The 22397-nt window shown below is 43.2% G+C and overlaps 1 protein-coding gene across 1 annotated transcript in view; it reads left to right on the top strand.

The window, feature by feature from the left end:
• Positions 1–22397, top strand: part of STPG2 (sperm tail PG-rich repeat containing 2) — a 218740-nt gene that overhangs the window by 17709 nt on the left and 178634 nt on the right. The window contains exons 5-7 of the mRNA XM_081020883.1: positions 1726–1841; positions 9382–9493; positions 21040–21132. Coding sequence (XP_080877009.1) covers positions 1726–1841; positions 9382–9493; positions 21040–21132 — 321 coding nt within the window. The remainder of the gene's footprint in view (positions 1–1725; positions 1842–9381; positions 9494–21039; positions 21133–22397) is intronic.

The following is a 22397-nucleotide window of genomic DNA, read 5'->3' on the forward strand; positions in this document are numbered from 1 at the left end:
ATTACACAAAGAGGGAAGCCAACCTTCTGGATTTTAAAAATATTTAAAAGCAATCTTGATTGCTAACTGTGGCAAGTTCTTCATGGTTGCGATTATCCATTTATATACTATGAGAGAAAAAAATTCTGTCCAGAAACCACTGGATGGTGCTCTAATCCCATTACTGTGAAGTACTAGGTTCAGTTGTGGTCCTTGAGACTTTATAGTCCTGTTCATAATGATATTATAAGATGCTCCGAATAGAACCCTTCCCTTCTGTTCATAGAGATAACTGTTTACCCTTGTGCTTTTCATTCAGTCAAGTCACATTAGCAAGGGACCTGTGACTCTCATAGATGTTGTTGGACTCCAGCTTGCATCAGCCTCAGCCAGTATGACCAATGAATGGTCAGGAATGATGGGAGTTGTTGTCTAGTCACATCTAGAGGGCCACAGGTGAATGAAGAATTCATAAGCAAGTTATACCATGTTAGGCTTTTGGCCATGTGCCTTGGCAATGTCTGCACCAAGAAGTGGCTCTCCAGGGTTTCAGACAGGATACATTTCCAGATCTACCTGGAGATGCCAGGGATTGAACCTGCCACCTTCTACATTGGTACCTTGGTTCTCAAACTTAATCCGTTCTGGAAGTCCGTTCCAAAACCAAGGTGCGCTTTCCCATAGAAAGTAATGCAAAATGGATTAATCCGTTCCAAACTTTTAAAAACAACCCCTAAAACAGCAATTTAAGATGGATTTTACTATCTAATGAGACCATTGTTCCATAAAATGAAAGTAATAAACAATGTACTGCAGTCACACAATCAATAAATCAGTAGCTGAACTGGGTTCCACACAGTCACAAAAACAAAAAAAAAAGAGTCACAAAAACACAAAATAAATAGCAAAAACAGACAGACCTCAGCAGCCAGTGTGGTGTAGTGGTTAAGAGCGGTGGACTCATAATCTGGTGAACCGGGTCTGATTCCCCGCTCCTTCACATGCAGCTGCTGGGTGGTGTTGGGCTAGTCACACTTCTCTGAAATCAATCTCTCAGCCCCACTCACCTCACAGAGTGTTTGTTGTGGGGGAGGAAGGGAAAGGAGAATGTTAGCTGCTTTGAGACTCCTTTGGGTAGTGATAAAGTGGGGTATCAAATCCAAACTCCTGCTCCTCTTCTTCTTCATAACAGTCAAAACGGAAGTGTGGCACTCAAAATAGAGCATGTTTGGCTTCCAAAAAAAGTTTGCAAACCGGAACACTTACTTCCGGGTTTGCAGTGTTTGGGTTCCAAGTTGTTTGAGTACCAAGGTGTTTGAGAACCAAGGTACCACTGTACAGATAAAGCATGTCACTGATCTATGATCCTTCTCTGTAGTGGGAGGGGGGGATTTTCTTTCATTTTTATCAGTCCTTTTATATTTCAGCTAGGGCATCAGTCATGAATAGTTTTTACATACAGATCAGCTCCTTGTGAGGAAGGATGAAAAGTATGTTAATTTATAGGATCTGAATTCATGGATGTCACTTTGTGGATAAAATTATGTACACGAGGTGCAAATTACCTGATAATAAGCATCAACGGTGATCTTTCTGTAGGCCTGAATTATGCAATATTTGATTTGATCAAAGCCAGCGTGGAACAGTAGTGTTGAACTTGGACTTGGGAGACCTGTGTTCAAATAACTGCTTGGCAGTTATAATATATTGATCACAAGCTAAATGCTGATTAATCTTTTCTTTCAGGATTGTATTTACCCTACCATGAAACATAAAGGAGTGCAATTTGGCAATTTGACAGAAAAGCGGCATGAATTTAAGCCACGTGAGGGCCCCGGACCTGCAGATTATGACGTGATTCCGTATGTACACCTTAAGACAATTTAGAATCTGGGTCTGTTTGGAAGTCATGCTAAGTGGATGCCCTGATGGGAAAGAACCCGAAGAAGCCTTGGGCTCATGCTGTCCTCCTTCTCTCCTCTAGTGTGGGTATGAGAAGGACACTGGAAACATTTGCTTCCATTTTTCAACTGCAGCTTGTCATTGTGTCTGAACGCTAAACTGTTTTGAAACGAAACTATGGTTTCTTTGCAATGAGCTTGATTCATCTCCCATGGTTTGAAGTTGGTGTGAACAAACCATAGCTAATATTGATCACAGTCTTTTGGGTTAGGATGAAATGACAAGTTCACTGTTAAAAATGGAAATTGTGTGAGGGTGAGGCATGTGAAGCTAAGGCTGAAATGCTACAATGTATATTTGTATTCTAATAATAAAGGGTGTATATTTTCAATAGTAAATGCAAGAAATTAAGAATTAGTTTGTTTTCTCATATCTGCCCCATACATAGAACCTGGAAGCATGGAGGCAAATCTCCTGAAATAATACCCTGAATTTCCCTGTTCCGCAGTTTGTAGCCCGCAAGCTACCTTGAATGTCTTTGCTTTCCTCCCTTTCAGAATTTCATCTGCAACCATTTTATTTATGTGAAGGTTTTTGTAGGCCACCCTTTAGGACATAGTTGTGACAAGGCAGCTTACATCACAAAAAACCTCTCCTTCACATAAATGAATTCCCTCCCCTCTCAGTTGGATTGCTGCTCAGGTGGGGGCAGTTTTCAGGAGGTAGATGCTGAAGGAATTGTCTACCAAATAGCAGTTAGGTTTAGGTAAAGTCCCACTTACATCATTGGAATTTCTTTAATTAAGCCTAATTGCTGTGGGGTGTGGGTTTATTTTTTGGGGGGGTCATATTGTGCAGGGAAGAAAAGAGCAAGAAAGGGATGCAGTTAGAAATAGAAGGGGAGGAAAGAGAGATAAAAGCGAAAGAGATGGAATGTATATGTGTGTGAGAGATAGAGAGGAAGAGAGGGCGTGGTGTGACTCTTGCTCCTCCCACCACTGGCATGTGACCTGTGACAAGTTTCTTTCCAAGGCCACGTGTCTCTCTGGGATGTGGGTGAAATGTTCCTCATTTAAAGGGATACAGAAGTGGAGGCTACTGAAGCTGCCCTAGACTACTAACTTCCCCCTTGAAGGCACCTCTCTGAGTTTCTTTTCTGTCACCTCAGCTAATTGCCAGCCGGTGAGAAAATGGCCTAGGAGGATGGAGAGCAGGAGGAAAATGGTTCAACACCACTTTTCTGAGTATCCCTTTTGCACTTGAAATGATTCCACCTTGCTGGCATCAGTTTAACGATCAGGGGTGCTTAAAGATGCTGAATACATTAATGTTAGTGCTAGAGGGTTTCTTGCACTAATCCTAGAAAGAATCATGAGCAGCTTAAAACTACTCTGCTTTACCGTTGCTAATTAAATTAATTTTCTTAGTTGTATGTGGATTTACATTATTCCACTATCTGAGCATCTGTTCCAATTTAATCCTTTCCTACCATGCTCTATTAAGAAAAACGGGGGATTGGAATCCTGCACTGCACAATTAGATACTATTCCACGCCAAATTCTGTGGTTATGTAAAGTAACAAGACCTTTGGGCTAGCCGAAAATACTAAGAAGCTTTTGAATGTTGAGAAACAAAGGTTTCTCACAAAGTTGTAATACTCAAGCAAGGTTGCGGTTCAAGGTTCACTTGAGGCATTATTGTGATGGGACGATGAGCTGCTTGTGTGTAAAATCCTAGTCCCTCAGAGTTTGGTCAAGTTTGCAAACCTCTGTCTGTAACGGAGCCCCTTAAACATGGCTCCGTCAGTCGCTGGCAGATTCCGACAGTGGTTGCTTTCGGAATCGCTTCCAACATAAAAGCTCCTTAACGGAAACACGTCTTCTGGACTCTCTGCGTGACAGTTTCCGGCGAGGAGTGGGTGTCCCTACAGGAGGTCCTGAAACCTCCCCACTGTTTTCGCTGGAAGTGTCTCTGAGCCATCCCTCCAGCTCCCTTTCCCTCAGCCCAGCTCCTCTCCCCCTACTGGTTCCCTCTTCAGCTGCTGAGTCTCTCCCAACCTGTGTGAGCCCTTTCACTTCCCTTCCTTCCGATGGCAGTTCCCTGACATCCACCTCCCCTCCAGGGCCCCCTTCATCCCCTCTCGCCCCCTCCTCTACGGGCGGTGAGGAGGCAAAACCCCGGAATGAACTTCCTTCATCTTCCGATGTCCCGAACACTTCTCTCCACCTGTTGCGGTTCCTGGTCTCGAAGTACTCCTCCTCCTCAGAGTCCATCTCCCCTTCCCCTTCCGATTCCGAGAATCCTTCCAACTCCTCCTCCTCATCGGTGGTCCCAAAGTATTCCCTCCGGAACCTCTCCACAGGCTGAGGTTTCCTTGGGAACCTTTGATGGAACGTTTCTATCAATACCTCGTCATTGATATCTTCTGCCATTACCCAAGTGTTTTCTGACTCCGGTTCTCCTTCCCACGCTACCAAATACTCCACCTGATCCCCCTTCCATCTGGCGTCGAGGATTTCTGCCACATGGCTGCTGCATTCCCTTTCTTCTATGACCGGTCCCCGAGTGGCCATCCCTTCTCGTCCCCCCTCATACGGTGACAGTAACGACCTGTGAAATACTGGGTGCAGTTTCATGTGGTTGGGTAACCGGAGCCTGAAAGCCACTGGGTTGACCTGTTGAATGACCTCAAAGGGACCCAATCTCCTGGGTCTTAATTTCTTACAACCTCCTTTGAACGGCAACCCTTGGGTTGACAGCCACACCCTATCTCCCACCCTTATGGTTTCACCTTCCCTTCGGTTCTTGTCTGCCTGCCTCTTGTATTCTTCCTTCGCCCTTTCTAAGTTGAGTTGGAGCTGACGATGGATTGCTTCCATTTCTTCTACAAAATGCTCGGCTGCCGGGACACCCCATCTCTCCCCTTCTCCCCCTGGGAAAGCCCTGGGATGACACCCATAATTAGCCAAGAAGGGGCTCATCCCTGTGGACACATTCTCGGCATTGTTGTAGGCAAATTCCGCCAGCGCCAACTTTTCTACCCAGTCATTCTCTCTGTCATTGACATAACACCTCAGGTATTGCTGGAGGACCCCGTTTGCTCTTTCCGCCTGCCCGTTGGTTTCAGGGTGCCGGGCAGTCGAAAAGTTGACCTCCACCTGCAGTAAGCTCATGAGCTTCCTCCAGAACCTGGAAGTAAATTGTTTTCCTCGGTCTGAGACCACCCTCAATGGCACCCCGTGCAACCTAAAAATGTGTTCTACAAATAACTTCGCTGTCTCTTCCGCCGTGACTGCATGCGAGCAGGCTACAAAGTGGCACATCTTTGTTAGTAGGTCTACCACCACCATGATGGCTGTTTTCCCCTTGGACTTCGGCAGATCAGTCATAAAATCTATCGACACTGCCTCCCAAGGTCGTTCTGGGGTTGGTAAGGGTTCTAATAGCCCCGCCGGTGCCCGCCTCTCCCCTTTGGCTCGCTGGCATTGCTCACACCCTCTTACATACTCCCGTACATCTTCCCTCACCTTAGGCCACCAAAATTCCCTGGTGACCAACCACATGGTTTTGTGTTGTCCAAAATGCCCCGCCGTGGGGCTGTCGTGCAACTGCTTGAGTACCCTCCCCCTTAAGTCTCCTTCAGGGATATACAGTGCCCCTTTGTAATACAAAGCTCCATTTCTTTCCTCGAAACCCCCTGGTTCCTCTCCCTCACCCCTAAGACCTCTGAGCTTATTCTGGGCGTATTCATCATTCTCTGTTTCCTCTACCAGTTCTCTTTGTCCCACCAATGCCGCCCCACACACCCAGCGGTCCTCTGGAATGACATGTCTCTCTTCGGGTGCTCCCTCCCCCTCCAAATATTCAGGTTTGCGTGAGAGAGCGTCCGCCCTAATGTTCTCTGGGCCTGGCACGTAACAAATCTCAAAGTTAAATTTGGAGAACTCCTGGGCCCATCTCACTTGCCGTTGGTTGAGCACTCGTGCCGTCCTCCAATACTCTAGGTTCTTGTGGTCAGTGCACACTTGCACCTTATGTTGTGCGCCAATTAGCAGGTGCCTCCATCTCCGGAACGCCTCATGAATGGCTAGTAGTTCTCGGTCATACACCGTGTAGTTCCTCTCGGATTTGTTCAGCTTTCGCGAAAAAAAGGCACACGGTCTCCACTCTGACTCCTCCTTCCCTGGCTGCAGAAGCACCGCCCCAATAGCTCTGTCTGATGCGTCAGTTTCCACTCTCATCGGTTTTTGTAAATCCACATGCAGGAGTTGTTGTTCCGAGGCGAAGGCCCTTTTTAGTTCCTCAAATGCTCGCTCCGCCTCCTCAGTCCAAACGAACTTCTTCTTACTGCTGAGACAGTCCGTAATGGGCGCCGTCAGGTGGGCAAAGTTTCGGATGAACTTACGATAGAAGTTCCCAAATCCTAGGAACCTCTGCACATCCTTCCTTGTTTTGGGTGTTTTCCATTCCAGCACCGCCTGGACCTTGCCGGGATCCATGGCCAATCCCTTGTCTGACAGGCGATACCCCAGGAATTCCACCTCCTTGGTATGAAACTGACACTTCTCCAGTTTCACCCACAGCTGGTTGGCTTGCAGCCTGCTCAACACTTCTCTGACGTCTCTCACATGCTGCTCCTCATTCTCAGAATACACCAACACGTCGTCTAAGAAGGCCACACAATTCTTGTAAAGCAAAGGCCCCAGGACGTGGTTCATAAACGATTGAAAGCACGCGGAGCCTCCTTGTAGGCCGAAGGGCATAACTAAATATTCAAATGCCCCCAAAGGGGTGAACATGGTGGTTTTCCATTCATCCCCCTTCCTTATTCGTATCAGGTTGTACGCCCCCCTTAGGTCCAGTTTAGTAAAAATCTTTCCCTTCCTGACCCTTGTCAAAATGTCGTCAATCCTGGGCATAGGGAAAGCCACTGGTTCTGACACTGCATTTAAGGCCCTGAAGTCACACACAAGCCTCGGCTTGTTCGTGTTTTTTTTATCCACAAAAAACACTGGGCTGCCCCCCACCGCCCTGGACTCTCTGATGAACCCTCTCTTCAGGTTCTTGTCAATGAACTCTCTTAGCTCCTGCATCTCTCTGTCTGACATGGCGTACAGCTTGCCTACAGGGAGCTGTGCCCCAGGGAGTAAATTGATTTGACAGTCAAAGGGTCTATGCGGGGGTAATTGGTCAGCTTCCCTTTCGCTGAAGATGTCGCGGAGATCTGCGTATTGTCGTGGTACCTTCACGTTCTCCGTTACTTCAGTCCCTGCTAGGGTGGCTTGGGCCCCTGCCAAACCCTTTCCCTCTTTGCAGTGTTCTAAGCAATGTGCTGAACCAAAAGAAACCACTCTCTGATGCCAGCCCACCAGCGGATCATGTAACGCTAGCCAGCTCATCCCCAATATAATGGGAGCTCCTCCCAAGGTGGCCACATTAAACGCTATCAGTTCGGTGTGCCTTGCCACCTTCATTATCATTGGGACGGTCTGCAAGCTGACTTCTCCTCCCAACAGCTCCCTGCCATCGATCGTGGTCACCTGCAGGGGGTTGCTTAAAGGGATCGTCTGTATCTGGTGTTCAGCTGCAAACTCTTTGCTCATGAAATTGCAGGAGCTGCCTGAGTCCAACAGCGCCTTTATCTTTAGAGGGTGTCCGTTTGGCAGCTCTAGCGCCACTTCTATCACTAGGGCGGGTTTAGGAGGTTCTGGCGTGGGCACTTTCACTGCTCTTTGGCCTGGCTGCTGTGCCCCGACGGTGGCAGCCAGGCGTTGGCTTTTACTTGCTTCGGTATTTCTTCCTCTCTTCCCTCCACAGCTCCTACCATCCCTTGCCATTCCTTCCTCTGGGGGCAGACTCTGGCAAAGTGACCTGGCTGTTGGCAGAGATAGCATTTCCGGGCGCCTTTTCCCTCCTTCTTTCCCCCCTCACTGGGCTTTGAAACTGCGCGCGCGCGCGCTGTTCCGATTTCCATCGGCTCTGCCGGCGGGAAAGTTGGCTCTGGAATGTCTGGAATGCGGAACTCCTTCCAACGTTCCCCCTTCCCTTCCCGCCTCTCCAATGCTCTCGCCTCCTGGCGCGCTCCTATGGTCAGCGCTGATTTGGTCAGCTGGTCCATAGACTCCGCCCTGGGCGCCCGGGAAAGTTCGTCTTTCACAGCCGAAGAAAGCCCTTCTTCAAAGAGCATTTGAATGGGTTCCGCCGATAGATCCCACCCCAATTTATGGATCAACATGGTGAACTCAGTCCAGTACTCACGGACAGATCGGCTCCCCTGTTTGCAAGCCATTAACTGTCTGCGGACCACTCCCTGTTCAATATCGCTGGAAAACATCAGATCCATGGCGCGAAAGAACTTCATCGTGTCCTTTAGGACGTCACTATTCGCTGCCATCAGGGGTCTAACCCAGTCTCTCGCCCCCTTTTCAAGATGCCCAATCACGAAAGCCACTCGTGATTCCTCGTCAGGGAATTCATCAAACTGCAGATTGAGGGCATATTGCATCTCTGTCCGAAAGCCATGATAGTCTTTGGGCTCCCCCCCAAACTTCTGCACCAATCCTGGTACCTTTCTGACGAGCTGGGTGTCTTTCCCCTTTTTGTCTGCATCCTGAGCCCTCCTCTCCTCAAGCCTCGCCGTCTGCAGCGCTAGCTGGACCTCCAACACCCGGTACCTTTCTTCCAGGCTTGGACCCGCTCCAGCTCCTGCTTCTCCGGTTCCGGCTGGGTTGCTCATGATGCCTTCTCCTGCACAAGCTGCTCACGAAGACTGTCGGAATGCTGTGATGGGACGATGAGCTGCTTGTGTGTAAAATCCTAGTCCCTCAGAGTTTGGTCAAGTTTGCAAACCTCTGTCTGTAACGGAGCCCCTTAAACATGGCTCCGTCAGTCGCTGGCAGATTCCGACAGTGGTTGCTTTCGGAATCGCTTCCAACATAAAAGCTCCTTAACGGAAACACGTCTTCTGGACTCTCTGCGTGACAGTTTCCGGCGAGGAGTGGGTGTCCCTACAGGAGGTCCTGAAACCTCCCCACTGTTTTCGCTGGAAGTGTCTCTGAGCCATCCCTCCAGCTCCCTTTCCCTCAGCCCAGCTCCTCTCCCCCTACTGGTTCCCTCTTCAGCTGCTGAGTCTCTCCCAACCTGTGTGAGCCCTTTCACTTCCCTTCCTTCCGATGGCAGTTCCCTGACAATTATTTTCCATGTTTAATGGCTATTCAGCTTCCTGGTTGTCTTCTGCCTCCACTGTGTTTTTTTTATTGTAGTTCACCTATGGCAAGGAAACTTGAATATGAAAACAGAAATTCATTGGATACGTAGAATAGCACTACATAAACTTTGGCTGTCCTATTAGTGAGCAAACTAGCCTCTCATCTGTTATTGCAAAGAGCAGCTGTTTCTAATATACTCTTGTGGGGAGAGGGTGAAAGCTTTCACTGTGCATATTTAGGTGCCCCGGCACATTTAAGAGATGACTCATAAATCTCTTCAAACTTTCTAAAGGGAAAACGCAGTGCATTATGAAAATGTCAACATCAGAAAGGAAGACCAGAGAAAATATGACCTCTATGTTCCACGGTATCATGAAGTAATAGTATTACAGGAAGAAAAGAAGGTAATGCCAGTTCAACACTGTATTTTGTAGTACTTTAAATGTTATTTATAGTGGGACAGAAATTCTAGGATTTGAAGAACTGCATAAAATAGAGAACATACTTCAGTTCAGGCATGAAAGAAGATTTATCCAAATGGGTGGAGGAAATCATTCATTAGAGCACTGCTGTATAGAATTTTGCTGAGAACAAATGTGCGACGTTTTAAAGAACTGTTTGCAAATTACAACTGCTGAGAGATTGTTACAATATTGCAGTATTGTTTGTTTTGGGGGACAAAATACTGTGTTGGTGCAAGGGATTTTAGAAGTGATCCCATTCTTCCCAGTGGGCTTCACTGAATCATAGAATTGTAGAGTCGGAAGGTACCCCAAGGGTAATCTAATCCAACCCCCCCAGTCCATTTTAGGATTGAACTGTAAGATAATTCTTTTAAAAAGGAGAATATCTTGAAAAGGGGAACCTTTTTTGGTCTGTAGGTGATTGTGTGCTTCAGAGCTCTGTTCAGGGCTTTCAAAGAGTCTTGTGTGCTTCTGTAAAGCAGCTGTAGCTTTTGCAACAGTCCTGCTTTCTGCAGGCACCACTTCTGCAGACTTCAGTTCTACCACCCATCATCTGCTTTCTGCAGTCAACCGGTTGTGCAAACAAGTTCCTCTTGGGGGATTTGGTAGTGGAGCCAATCCTGCAGGATCTCTGCCCCACCTTCAGTAGATGTTTGTAGAGCCTAAGCCTGCTGTCTGGATGGGCATGATATTTTAAGTATAGAAAATAGTGCTAAATTTATCAGAGAGCATGAAAAATTCAAACCATGGGCAACTGGAGTATCGTGTGAGAAATAATTTGAGACTGAGAGGAGTTCCTGAGGAGGTGTTATATGCTCTGATTGCCTTGCACCGTTGAGCAACTGAATTCTGCACCAGCTGAAGTTTCTGATCTGCCTTCAGAGGCTGCCCCATGTATAACGTGTTGCTGTAATCAAACCTAGAGGTTACCAGGGCATAGACAGCAGAAGTTAGGCTGTCCCTGTCCAGATGGGGCACATCTGGACCACCAGCCAAAGCTGATCTTATCTGATCTCTTATTTGAGTTGACATAGTCTGCTGGGGATACTATTTAGAAATGTTTGTCATATATAGTAGAGTCAGCATTGCATCAATGATGTTGAGGCATGGTGATTGGTACTTTGCATGCAAATTTTCTAGAGGAAATAGATTGGGAATGATGTCATGATTGGCAAGGGAATGGAACTCTCTATAAAGCCTGAACATACTTTTTGATGAAATATTTTACTTTTTGTTGCTATGCTGTGTTGAGCTGCTGGTGACTGGGTACAGGATACGATTTGTGTACAGTTGAGCTGCAGATTGGTATTGAATATTTCAGAAAGACTTATGTTTTATCAATACTTTTGAAAATTGTATGCTGCATTTTAAAAAAATGATGCATTCCATTCAGGAGAGGGTTTCTTGCAAGATTTGGTGAGCTTATTTGTCAGAATCAGTAATAGGAATATATTTTTCTAAACTCAGAAAGATGACAGGAAAGAGCAAGGGTGTCAGAGTGAAAGAGACGTCGTAATAAGACTGATGATTGTCTGTAGTACTCATCTTAGCTTTTCAAGCTTAACCCTTTTGTTCATCAATCAGTCAAAACTGGCAGGTAGTGACCATTAGGAGGATTCATTAGCACCCTGCAGCATGTTTGTACAGGGTGACCCACATCTGTCTTCATTAGAAGTTTTCTAGTTGCCAGTAGTGAACAGATGGGTCATTATTGCCTACGTTGCCCTTTGGGTGTACCTGGAGGACAGGCAAAGTCGTCCTAAGCAGGACACACAGTGTTACCTCACAGAGAGCAATCAGCTTATTTTGAATAATATTATTCTAGAAACTGACTTTTGTTGCTCTTTACCTGCTTGTCCTTGGAGCAGGTGAAAGAAGTGCAATCAATGTCTAACATTGTTTTTACAGATTTAATTAACCTCTGGACAACAAATAATCCAGAAATCAGAGGATATGTTTATTTATTTTGCATGTAATAATAATTATTTTTGGTCAATCAGTCGCATTTTACTCAACTGATTTAAATGTCCTTGATTTTTTTTTTAAAAAAGAAATCTCCATTTTTCCAAACTTCAGGAAATGCATGTTATGCGCCTTAAATGTGAGAACTTACAATTTAATAATAATAAAAAAATCTATTCTTTGAAGGAAATTCCATCTTCACTGTGCTGTCCTATATAGGCCTGGTAAGAAGTAAGTGTCATTGTTAACTGGGCTTTCTCCCAGGAAGATTTGTGCAGGATTGCAGCCTTAATGTTTTATTTTTCATCAAAGTTTGGAATGTGGACTATTTCCTATTATTCCTGGTCTGGTATAAAAATGTCTTAAAAATATATTCAAAGCTTGTCAGAATTTTTGAATATTGTTTAAAATATGCTAATATTTATTTTATTATGTGGACGTTCTGCTTCTTTTGCTGTGGTTCTTGCTGTTTGAAAGGAAGAGGTGTGATTGTATCACCCTGAAAGCAAATTATCTGCTTTGAGAGTTTGCTATCTCTACTTATTTTGGACATCCCCAAAAATCAGAAAGTGGTATTTTAGGCTGTAATTTAAAAACTTTGTTCTGATCAACTGTAACAACTGAAGCCAGTTCAGTATAGAAGTTTAGAGTGTTAGACTAAAACCTGGGAGACCAGGGTTCAAATCCCCATTCAATTCACTGATCCTGGACCACCTTGCCAGACCACCTTCAGCATATAAGAAGAAAGATAGGATATAAATATAACATAATTTTTAAAAATAATAAAATCTCCCCACGTGCTCCATAAAGGCACAGAAATATAAATAACTAGCATAGCACTTTTCACTTACCTAGTGGCTACGTGGTGCTAGTTATCACTACTGCTTTTGAAATTTCCAAACGAGAAAAAATACAGCTTTTTTAAAAAGCTTGTTTTGCCATCTAGTGTAGCTGTACAGCTGTGTGAAGGAATTGGTTTTCTAAATGTACCTGTTGAAGTTACGGCTGACATTTAGAGCTACTGCTGGCATTTGCAACTTTTATACCTAATGCCATCTTGTGTTATATTGTCAGCCAGGAACATGAGGATTGAGTAGTTTGAAATGGCAATATAAGAGAAAACATATAAGCTCTGAATACCCGTAACTGGTTATAATGTCAAAATCACCCATGACTAGGCTGCATTTATCTCCATCGTTACTCTTCTCTCTTTCTTTGGAATTCGGCTTTTTAAAAACAAACAAGTATATCTTAATATTTTACACTTCTATGAGCATTATTATGACTAACAGAAAATTATGTTACTGAGTCTATAATTAAAAATAGCTTTGAAGAAAGTATATACCCTTTTTGGGAGGAGAATGTCTACCTTCTGCAGAAACAAAACAGATACTGTACACAACAGAATAATTGGTCCTTTAAATGCAAGCAGCTACCCTCCTTGTATTTCTTATTGATTGCTGATTATTCATGACTAGCTATTCAGGCTTGAGACATCTGAAAGTTTACCACCCTTTTATTTCAAGTGTTACCAATCCCTGGACGCTTCCTTTGTTAGTGTAGTGCCCCCATGAAGAAGGGTCATCATAGGGCACTAGCTCACAGCCCCTCAGGATGAAGACACACAAGTTTATACTTACGTATATGTGCATTCCATGGATCTGGTTTTAAAAAAATATCTAAATACAGTGGTACCTCGGGTTAAGTACTTAATTCGTTCCAGAGGTCCGTTCTTATCCTGAAACGGTTCTTAACCTGAAGCACCACTTTAGCCAATGGGGCCTCCTGCTGCTGCCGTGCCGCCGGAGCCCGATTCTGTTCTTATCCTGAAGCAAAGTTCTTAACCTGAAGCACTATTTCTGGGTTAGCGGAGTGTGTAACCTGAAGCGTATGTAACCCGAGGTACCACTGTAGAAGTATCTCCTCAGGATTGAACCTTCAGTTCCCCATGATGTTCTGATGAAAATTATTGTTGAGGAAGCTGTTATTTTAATAATAATACAAAATCAGATAAGTAAATTCATGTGTACATTTAACCTATCTTCTAGGCCCTCGGAGAAATCTGTGCTGACAAAATGAGAGGACACATGGTAGCAAGGAGATGGTTACCATTTTCATTTGTGCCATTGAAATCAGGGGCCATAGTCCTCCCATGTTCTGAAAAGTTATAACCACAACTTACACTGTGTTGCTTTTTAAATAACCTTGTTCGTCTCATAGATTTTGTGAGATACAGGCAATAAAAGATGGCAATCTCTTCCGTATTTTGTTAAAGGGTGACCATGTCCTAGAGCTCCTACATTCTGAATGTCTGGCAAGAAGGTAAATATCTCTTTGTATCTGAATGGGTTTAATCCATTTAATAAAGAATACAATTACCATGATTGTCAGAAATAATACACTCCGGAATGAATAAAGCACTCACTTGTAAAGTTGCAGATACAGCAAATTAATAGGACAATAAAAGTACATGTTTAATATTTCACATGGAGGTGATTTATTTAACAATCACTGGTACTTGGCACATAAAGTGTAGCATTAATTGTTTGTCTTGTATTAGGTGGAGTACTTGGTTTTTATTACTGTCTTCTACTGTTATTTCTGTGATTTAAAATATATTTCATTTCTGTAACGATAAAGGAAACCAGCAAATGCAGTTTGCTTTCACTTTGCAGAAAGTATCAACACATACTGACTCCTCTTTAGAAAGTAGACAAAAATAAAGGATGCTTGTTTTTTGTTCTTGCTTCAGTCAGCTGACTCCTGTGACAGCTCGGAACCAAAGCATGAGCAACCCAATTTTGATCAACAGGATGTTGGAGGATATGGCATTCTATTTAATTCAATTAATTCATTCTATTTAATTGGTCCATATAGCCTAGCGCTGTCAATTCTAAGTGTTTCCCAAGGCCTCAGAGCCTTCTCAGCATTGCTACTTGTAGATAGCTTCAACTGCAGATGCCAAGGTTTGAATCTTTTGTGCTGTACCACTGAGCTTTGGCCGCTCCCATTATTTCAGGAGTGGGGTATCTTTGGCCCACAGGTGAAACTTTGCCCATCAGGCCATTTTGGGGAAGCCACACCAACCTGCCCTAAACCTGACATCATACATGCATGGCTCTATGGACTGGCACAGCTGACATGTGGGGAAACTGGAGCTGGAGGTGTGGGGGAGCTTGGTTGACCAGCCCAGCTGACGTGTGCAGAGACCCTTCTTTCCTGCATGTGTGAGCTGTGTCAGTTCCACCGCCCTTCTCGCTCCAGCGAGCTGGAGGGACAGAGTGACTTGGTTGACCTGGCACTGTTTGTATAAATGGGGAGTTGCCTGTATTCAGAAGCAAATGTTTGCAATTCGGACTTGCAGAAACATTGAGATTTGAATTGGGATCTTTGCAGTCACACTCTTAGTGAGTATACACCAACTCTCCTGGCTACAGCTCCCAGTCATCTAAAGCTGTGTTCACACATTTCTTAGTAAGCCCTTGCTTTTCTTCCTGAGCAAAGCTTCTAAGTGAAATAATGAGCCAATTTACTATTGACCCATGCAACTTAATAGAGACAGTTCTGTTGGAAGGTTATCTCTGATAGATATTTTTGTTTCTGATGGATCAGGACATTGGTGAAGACTCATCAGAAACACAAATTTCTGTTACAGTGGTACCTCATGTTACATATGCTTCAGGTTACATACGCTTCAGGTTACAGACTCCGCTAACCCAGAAATATTACCTCCGGATTACCTTCAGGTTGAGAACAGAAATGGTGCTCTGGCGGCGCGGCAGCAGCAGGAGGCCCCATTAGCTAAAGTGGTGCTTCAGGTTAATAACAGTTTCAGGTTAAGAACGGACCTCCGGAACGAATTAAGTACTTAACCCAAGGTACCACTGTTTTTTGTTGTCTGGGACATCCCTACCCATAACAAACAATTAATAGTTCTATCTTTGCTACTCTGCCAGCCAGGTATGGGGAAACTTGGACCCTCTAGATCAGCCTTTCTTAACCTTGGGTCCCCAGATGTTGTTGAACTACAACTCCCATCACCCCTAGCTAGCAAGCCCAGAGCTCAGGGATGATGGGAGTTGTAGTCTAACAACATCTGGGGGACCCAAGGTTGAGAAACATTGCTCTAGATGGTGCTGAACCACCACTTGCATCATCCCCAGCAACCATGGTCAAGTATAAAGGGAGTTATAGTTCATCAACATCTGGAGAGTCAAAAGTTCCCCATACCTGCTGTAAGCTAACTGGATGGAAAGGCCCTTGATGATACAAGTCTTGCTTTTCTTAACCGGCCTCACTTGTGACCTGCAGTTTTCGTACATGCTTCCGGATCTTGGGTGTTTTGTAATAGTTTCAGTGTTGATAACATTCCAGTACAACAATCTTTCAATTACTGTTGAAGTGAAGAAAATTATATGAACAGTGATTTTCAAAAAATGACTATGAGCCACAGAGACATTCTTTATGCTACCATAATTTTGCTGCAGTAGCGGGGATATTTCACAAATACTAGCATGCTTTCTTGAATTACTCTAGAATAATGCTGACATGAATTACTTTCCCCTGAAGATAAAAATGTATTGGGGACATTTGTTGTCAACTGCACAGAGGACAAAAAGCTTTTCTTTTTTTTAAAGTACAAACAATTGAGGCAACCACTGAGGTGAATGCTTTAATGTTCTAGCTAATTAAAATGACTATTATTCTGTTACAATGGTAGCTGCTCCCAGAGGCTCATCGTCACTGTTGCATGACAGTTTTCGCTTGGCTAATTAAAGAAATTTTTCCATGCAAACATGCTTTCATGTCTCCATGTTTTAGGCCTTTTGCAATCATTTCTTTCATAATTGGCTGCATACATCTTACATAAGGATGGTTATGCAACAAACTCAGTAATAATGCAATGTATAAGTTCTCTTTTTGATTTTAAAGTTGATTCCAGCTTTAGCGTTACCTCTATTCCTTTAAAGATGCTTTCAGAGATCCATATTTATTTCAGCTTCATTTTTGGGTGGCTTCTGAATGAAATCTGCTTTTACCATCAAGTCAGTTGATTCAGAGTGGGTACAGCCAGCCAAAAAATGCTTATATTGCCATATCAGGCATTCTGCAACTATGGCGTTATTCTGTCAAGAAATTTAAGCTTTAGAATCTTGGTTGAGGGGAGTGCTGTTTTGAGAGAGTGGGGAAGATTGAAGGTGATGTGACCGGATCCCTGTTTGTCCCCCTTGGTGGGCTGCATGAAGTTGCTATTGTCACAGCTGGTGATACCTTCATACCCCAGATTTGTAATTAGATGCTCAGGCGGTAGTACTTGGCAAACTACTACTTATGTTTGTTACTATGACTGAGCAATACTATGTGGTGACTATGTAGGTGAATGGGCATGTCTGGTTCTTAGTGGTTTCCACTGAGGTCTGGGGGCAAATGGAAGGACAAAGCTGTTTGTGGGAGCAAAGCCAGCTCCTCCGAAGAAACTAGGGGCAGTTTTGTCTCTGAAACCCAATATGCCCTACCCTTTTTGATAAGAAAATGACTTACTTTCCTCTTCCTTGGCAGGCATCCTTTGGGAGTGCATTTTCTCTCTCTGATGTATGAATTGTATTTGAGCCATTAATGGTAGTTTTAAATATCTTGGTTTTAAGTGACTTTATAAACGACTTGGGTGAAGGAATTGAGGGGATGCTCATCAAATTTGCAGACGACACCAAACTGGGAGGGGTAAGCTAATGCTGCAGAAGACAGAATATGGATTCACGATGACCTTAACAGATTGGAGAATTGGGCCAAAACTAACAAAATGAATTTCAGTAGGGACAAATTGAAGGTTCTGCATTTATGCAGGAAGAACTGCATCACAAATATAAGATGGGGGACACCTGGCTTGAAAATGATCCAGGTGTGAAAATGATCCAGGGATCTTCGTAGACCACAAGCTTAACATGAGTCAACAGTGTATGCAACAGTAAAGAACAAACACACCTGGTACTATTCTAGGCCGCATCAACAGATGTATAGTGTCCTGATCAAGGGAAGCAATAGAACTGCTCTATTCTGCTTTGGTCAGTTGCCACCTAGAATACTGTGTGCAGTTTTGAGCACTACAATTAAAGAAGATTGACAACATAGAATATGTGCAGAGGAGGGCAACCAAGATTATCAAGGGTCTGGAAACCAAGCTTAATGAGGAATGATTGAGGGACTTGGATATGTTTAGCCTGGAAAAGAAGAGACTAAGAGAAGATGTGACAGCCATGTTCATATATCTAAAGGGCTGTCACAAGGAAGATGGAGCAAGCTTGTTTTCTTCTGCTGGAATGAGATTCCGACTGAATATGAAGAAGAACTTTCTGATGGTAAGAGCTGTTGTACAGTGGAACGGGCTCTCTTGGAAGGTGGTGGACTCTCCTTCCTTGGAGGTTTTTAAGCAAAGGTTGAATAGCTATCTGTCATGGGTGCTTTACTTAAGATTCCTGCATTGCATTGTGTTGGGCTAGATGACCCTTGGGACTCTACAATTCTGTGATTCTAAGCTCCTGAAGATAGTTGAGTTTCTTTAATGGAGCTCTTTGAATTTCTTTGTAACTATATTCTCTTAATTTATTGAAAGGTTCCCTTTCTGAGATTAAATAGGACTGTGTTCGACTTCGTGAGCTCACTTTTAAACTCCATGTTACGCTGAACTGGGTCATGTTCTGGTCGCCTTTTCAAGTTAAATGCCTTTTGGAAGATAACAAATAGCAATGGTCTTGCAGTATTAAGAGTGTGCTTTCAGGAAGTTTTGAGATGAGTTTAAATGGGAGGGAAAAGGATGTCACAACAGTGAAAGGTTAATACTAATCAAGTTGCATTAGTGAACAAGAAGAAAGACTTCTTAAGAAGTATAAAATATTTATCTGCTGATGGAATTTTCAGTAGGTGAGTTCTCTTAGAATTAATCTTACTTTGATGCTAATTTCTTTATGAATATTTATAACTTCTCCAGTACAATTTGCAATTGCTTTAGTAAAATCTATACATTAGTAGCTGTGTTCCTTCTCTCCAGAAGTTAAAATGACTATTGAGACTCTAAGACAGACCCATAAGTTTGTTCCTCTAACCCCGCACATAGTAATGCTAGGAAATATCTAGTATAAGAACCTTCATATATATTTACTGGGCAGAGAGTTTACAAAGGTACTGTTTCTGCACTTATTTAAGCTTAAGGAAATAATAAGGCAGAAAGCAGAACTTCATGCTGATATATCAGCATCTCATTATCTGGTTTGCCAGCATAAACTAGGACAATTGATATATTTTCCCAGTGAAATACAGTCTTACTCTTTTTAATTATTATTATTTGGGGCCATAAAGTGTTCATAATGCAGATATCCAAGTCACCCTGCCCCTTACATATTATTGATTGCTAAGGAATTTACAATCTTTACTACATAACTTACCATTTACCATTTTAAACTGAATTAAGTCTTTTAAGATTTAATTAGTTCAGTTTTGTCTATACTGAGTGCACTTATTTGCTTTATTAAAACACAGGATGTACTTGAGCCTTGAGTTAACTAAAATTTATGTTGCAATTATGCAAATTAGTACTGCCAATACAAAATCTTTGGTCTATTGTAAGATGGAAGACTTGCATTAAGCATTAGCCAATCAAGCACTGGAAATTGGTCAGCAAAAGTATTTCTACATCTGTGCCTCCCTCATTAATTCAATGCAACCTTCTGCTATGAGAGACCTATTTTCTCTTAGAGTCTTGGTATTCTAGCCATTTAGCTGAAAGCCCGGTTGAGATAAGAACCATATGGAATGCACTTTAGGTTAATAAGCATTTATTTTAAAGTGTATTTAAATTTGTTTTATGGCACTTCATTGAACAAGAGCAAGTATACTTAATGAGATAAATTTTCATAAATACTCCAGCCTTTACCTTTTGGGCTCATTTTGAAAAAGGAATGATGATTATATTTCAATTTCCATTGCCTATGTGGGGCAGTGGGAGTGTAATTCGAATCTCCATGGGGCCCTGACTGCACACTTGCCTTTAGACTACCTGTCCTGCCTGCCTCGTTGCTTCCTGACCATTGGTCTTGAAAATCTGATGCATATAAGAAACTCTGAGCAGTCTGCCTCATACTCTTCAATAATTGGAGTAACTGGACATTTCATTGTGTGCACAGAGTCAGGCCTTCTCAGAGGTTCACAGGCACCCAGGCCACTCTCGTCTTTTGAGGCCCTTTAGCTATAATAATAATTTAAAAATTATGACCCACACAAACAAAATAAAACACCAAGAAAAAGAGCAAGACATATCTCATTTAACAAAAAAGTATGTCTTCTACCAAATGACATCTCTTTTTTCCTTAATTTTGCAGCTCTAAGCTGAATGTGTGTGTCACATTTCATCTGATGTGCATAAGGACAAATTGCAAAACTTATCAAATGCCAAAGTATAATTGTCTAAATCTGAGCCTCCTTTGACCTTGAGATCCAAGACAAATGGTCCTCGAGTCCTGCCCCAGTGGCCCCTTCGCAGAGCATTTCCTACTTTAAGACTGAGTGGCATAGACTAGGGTGGGGAATTGGATGCGGTTAGATGCTAACTCCCTGTAGTCCCAGCCCCATGTTCACGGACGAGGGAGGTCCAGCAACATATGGATTTCCACAGTTCCCTACCCTTACAATAGATCCTATTTATGTTGCACTTCACCTTTTTCCAGTTATGTTCCCTCCTGCACACCAGGAAAAACCGATTGGGGATGTATACATAGTTGTTGTGTTTCACAATTGGAAAGCAAAATATTTTGTGCATACCAAAGTGGTGTTGCTAGAATGAAGCATTCTTGGCACTGAAATACCTTCCTTCTGCTGCCATGTTGATAGCCTAAACTGTAAGCAGTGCTATTTTTCTAGAAAAAGAGGTACCAGAACTCTCCATGAACACCTCGTTTACTCTCTTATAATGGCAATGGAACCTACCTTAGAGGTGCCAGAACTGAGTTCCAGCTGAAAAAAGGGCATTGCACATTTTGCAATGTGGGTGATCTTTCTCGGTTGAGAGGAAGGAAGCTACGGACTGGCTTCTCTGCAATCTGTTGTTATTTCAGGGTCTTGGTTGACACTGGAAGCTGTTTGCATGTTGGAAGGAAGGATCTTTCATTGCTCATTCACTGTGCTGTTTGATCTTTGCCCTTGGCCACAATTTTTCAGAATCTCAATAGTGAAAAGAAACATCCCATATCTCCTCAAAATGTGACTATACAGCTGATTCACATAATTGCCTAAAACATTTTACTTTTGAAAGCTTTGCGTTATTTCTGTGATTTGAGTTCTATGTTCTGTGGTTTTCTCAGGGTTTTCTCTTTCGTTAAGTTTCTTAGAGGGAAGCCTTTTATCACAATTATTTAATGTATTTATATTCCACCTTTCTGTCACCGCTCTTGTTCCAGAGTTAACACAGCCTGCAATACAAAGTATGTGCTGTATTTGATGCTATTTCAGTCATAGTTGCTGTAACTGTTTTGCAGGGTGTTCCAGGTCCTGGCCAGTATTACATAAGAAGTCAGTTTGAGAAGCCAGTTAGTGCAACACGAAGTGCTCCTTTCCTTTCACTTGCCCAAGTAAGAAGTAATATAGCTCTTTTTCTTTCTTTTTTCATTTCCCATAATGTTGTTACATTTCATAGAATCATAGAGTTGGAAGAGACCACAAGGGCCATCGAGTCCAACCCCCTGCCAAGCAGGAAACATTTACCCCACTTATCTGAGCAGTGAGAAGTTCCAGGGATGGCATTACAGTGGTACCTTGGTTCTCAAATGTAATCCATTCTGTAAGTCTGTTTGACTTCTGAAATGTTCGAAAACCAAGACACGGCTTCTGATTGGTGAAGGTGCCCTGGAAACAATAGCCAACAGCTGCACCAGACGTTCAGCTTTTGAAAAATGTTTGAAAACTGGAACACTTACTTCTGGGTTTTCAGTGTCTGGGAGCCGAAATGTTCAAGTACCAAGGTGTTTGAGAATCAAGGTACCACTGTACATGAATTTATTTCCTTTGCATAGGAGAGCATGGTGGAGATTTCTGGTACCATTGTGATAACTTTTTACTGGTATATAAACACTGATAGTGGAAGCATGTACACTCCTACAGCAGGTACCATAAATGCTAATCTTGCAACAAATTTCCAAAGTACAGCACTGTATAGCACCAGATATGCTTCTTTTATTCTAGTTTAAAATCTCAAGCTTCTTCTGCCTCTTTTCTTTCTATCCCCAAATTTAAATTACTCCTCCATACTCACACAGAGGACTGGGCCTACCATTAGGCACCAGATGTGAAACAGTTGCCTCAGGTGGCAAATGTGGGGCAGGCAAGAAGTTGTAGAACAGAGCTGTGTGTGCCCCCTGCCAAGCTGTCTTGCTGACCATTGGTATCGTGGAGGATGCTGTCCCATCAGTAAGATTCATCTGCCAATCTAGACAGCTTCTGTTCATGAAATTGGTGAGGGATTACCATCTTGACCTTTGCCCTAGGCAGCAAAAATGTCTTGGGCCTACCCTGCCCATAGAGATTTGGCATTCCGGATTCCTGGCCATTAAGGACCACCAGCACCTTATTTAGCCTCTGATCACACACATCAGGTGACATTATGCAACGGCATAGTTATCAGCCCGTGCACAACATTCAAGATAGCTATACTCATTTCTAATCCAGTAGCATAAAAGAAAATTCTGAAAAAGCATGTGATTGCATCAACATATTGCCCAGCCTTTTAGCTGTTCGGTTGCCTCTTCAGAGTATTGAAGCTCAGATGTTGCTCCTCTGCAGAATATTCCCTATTAAGAGCCTTGACTATTCATTTGGTTGAATCAGCATAACCAGCTAA

The sequence above is a fragment of the Podarcis pityusensis genome, assembly GCF_964106645.2.
Source record: "Podarcis pityusensis genome assembly, chromosome: 9".
NCBI lineage: Eukaryota > Metazoa > Chordata > Lepidosauria > Squamata > Lacertidae > Podarcis > Podarcis pityusensis.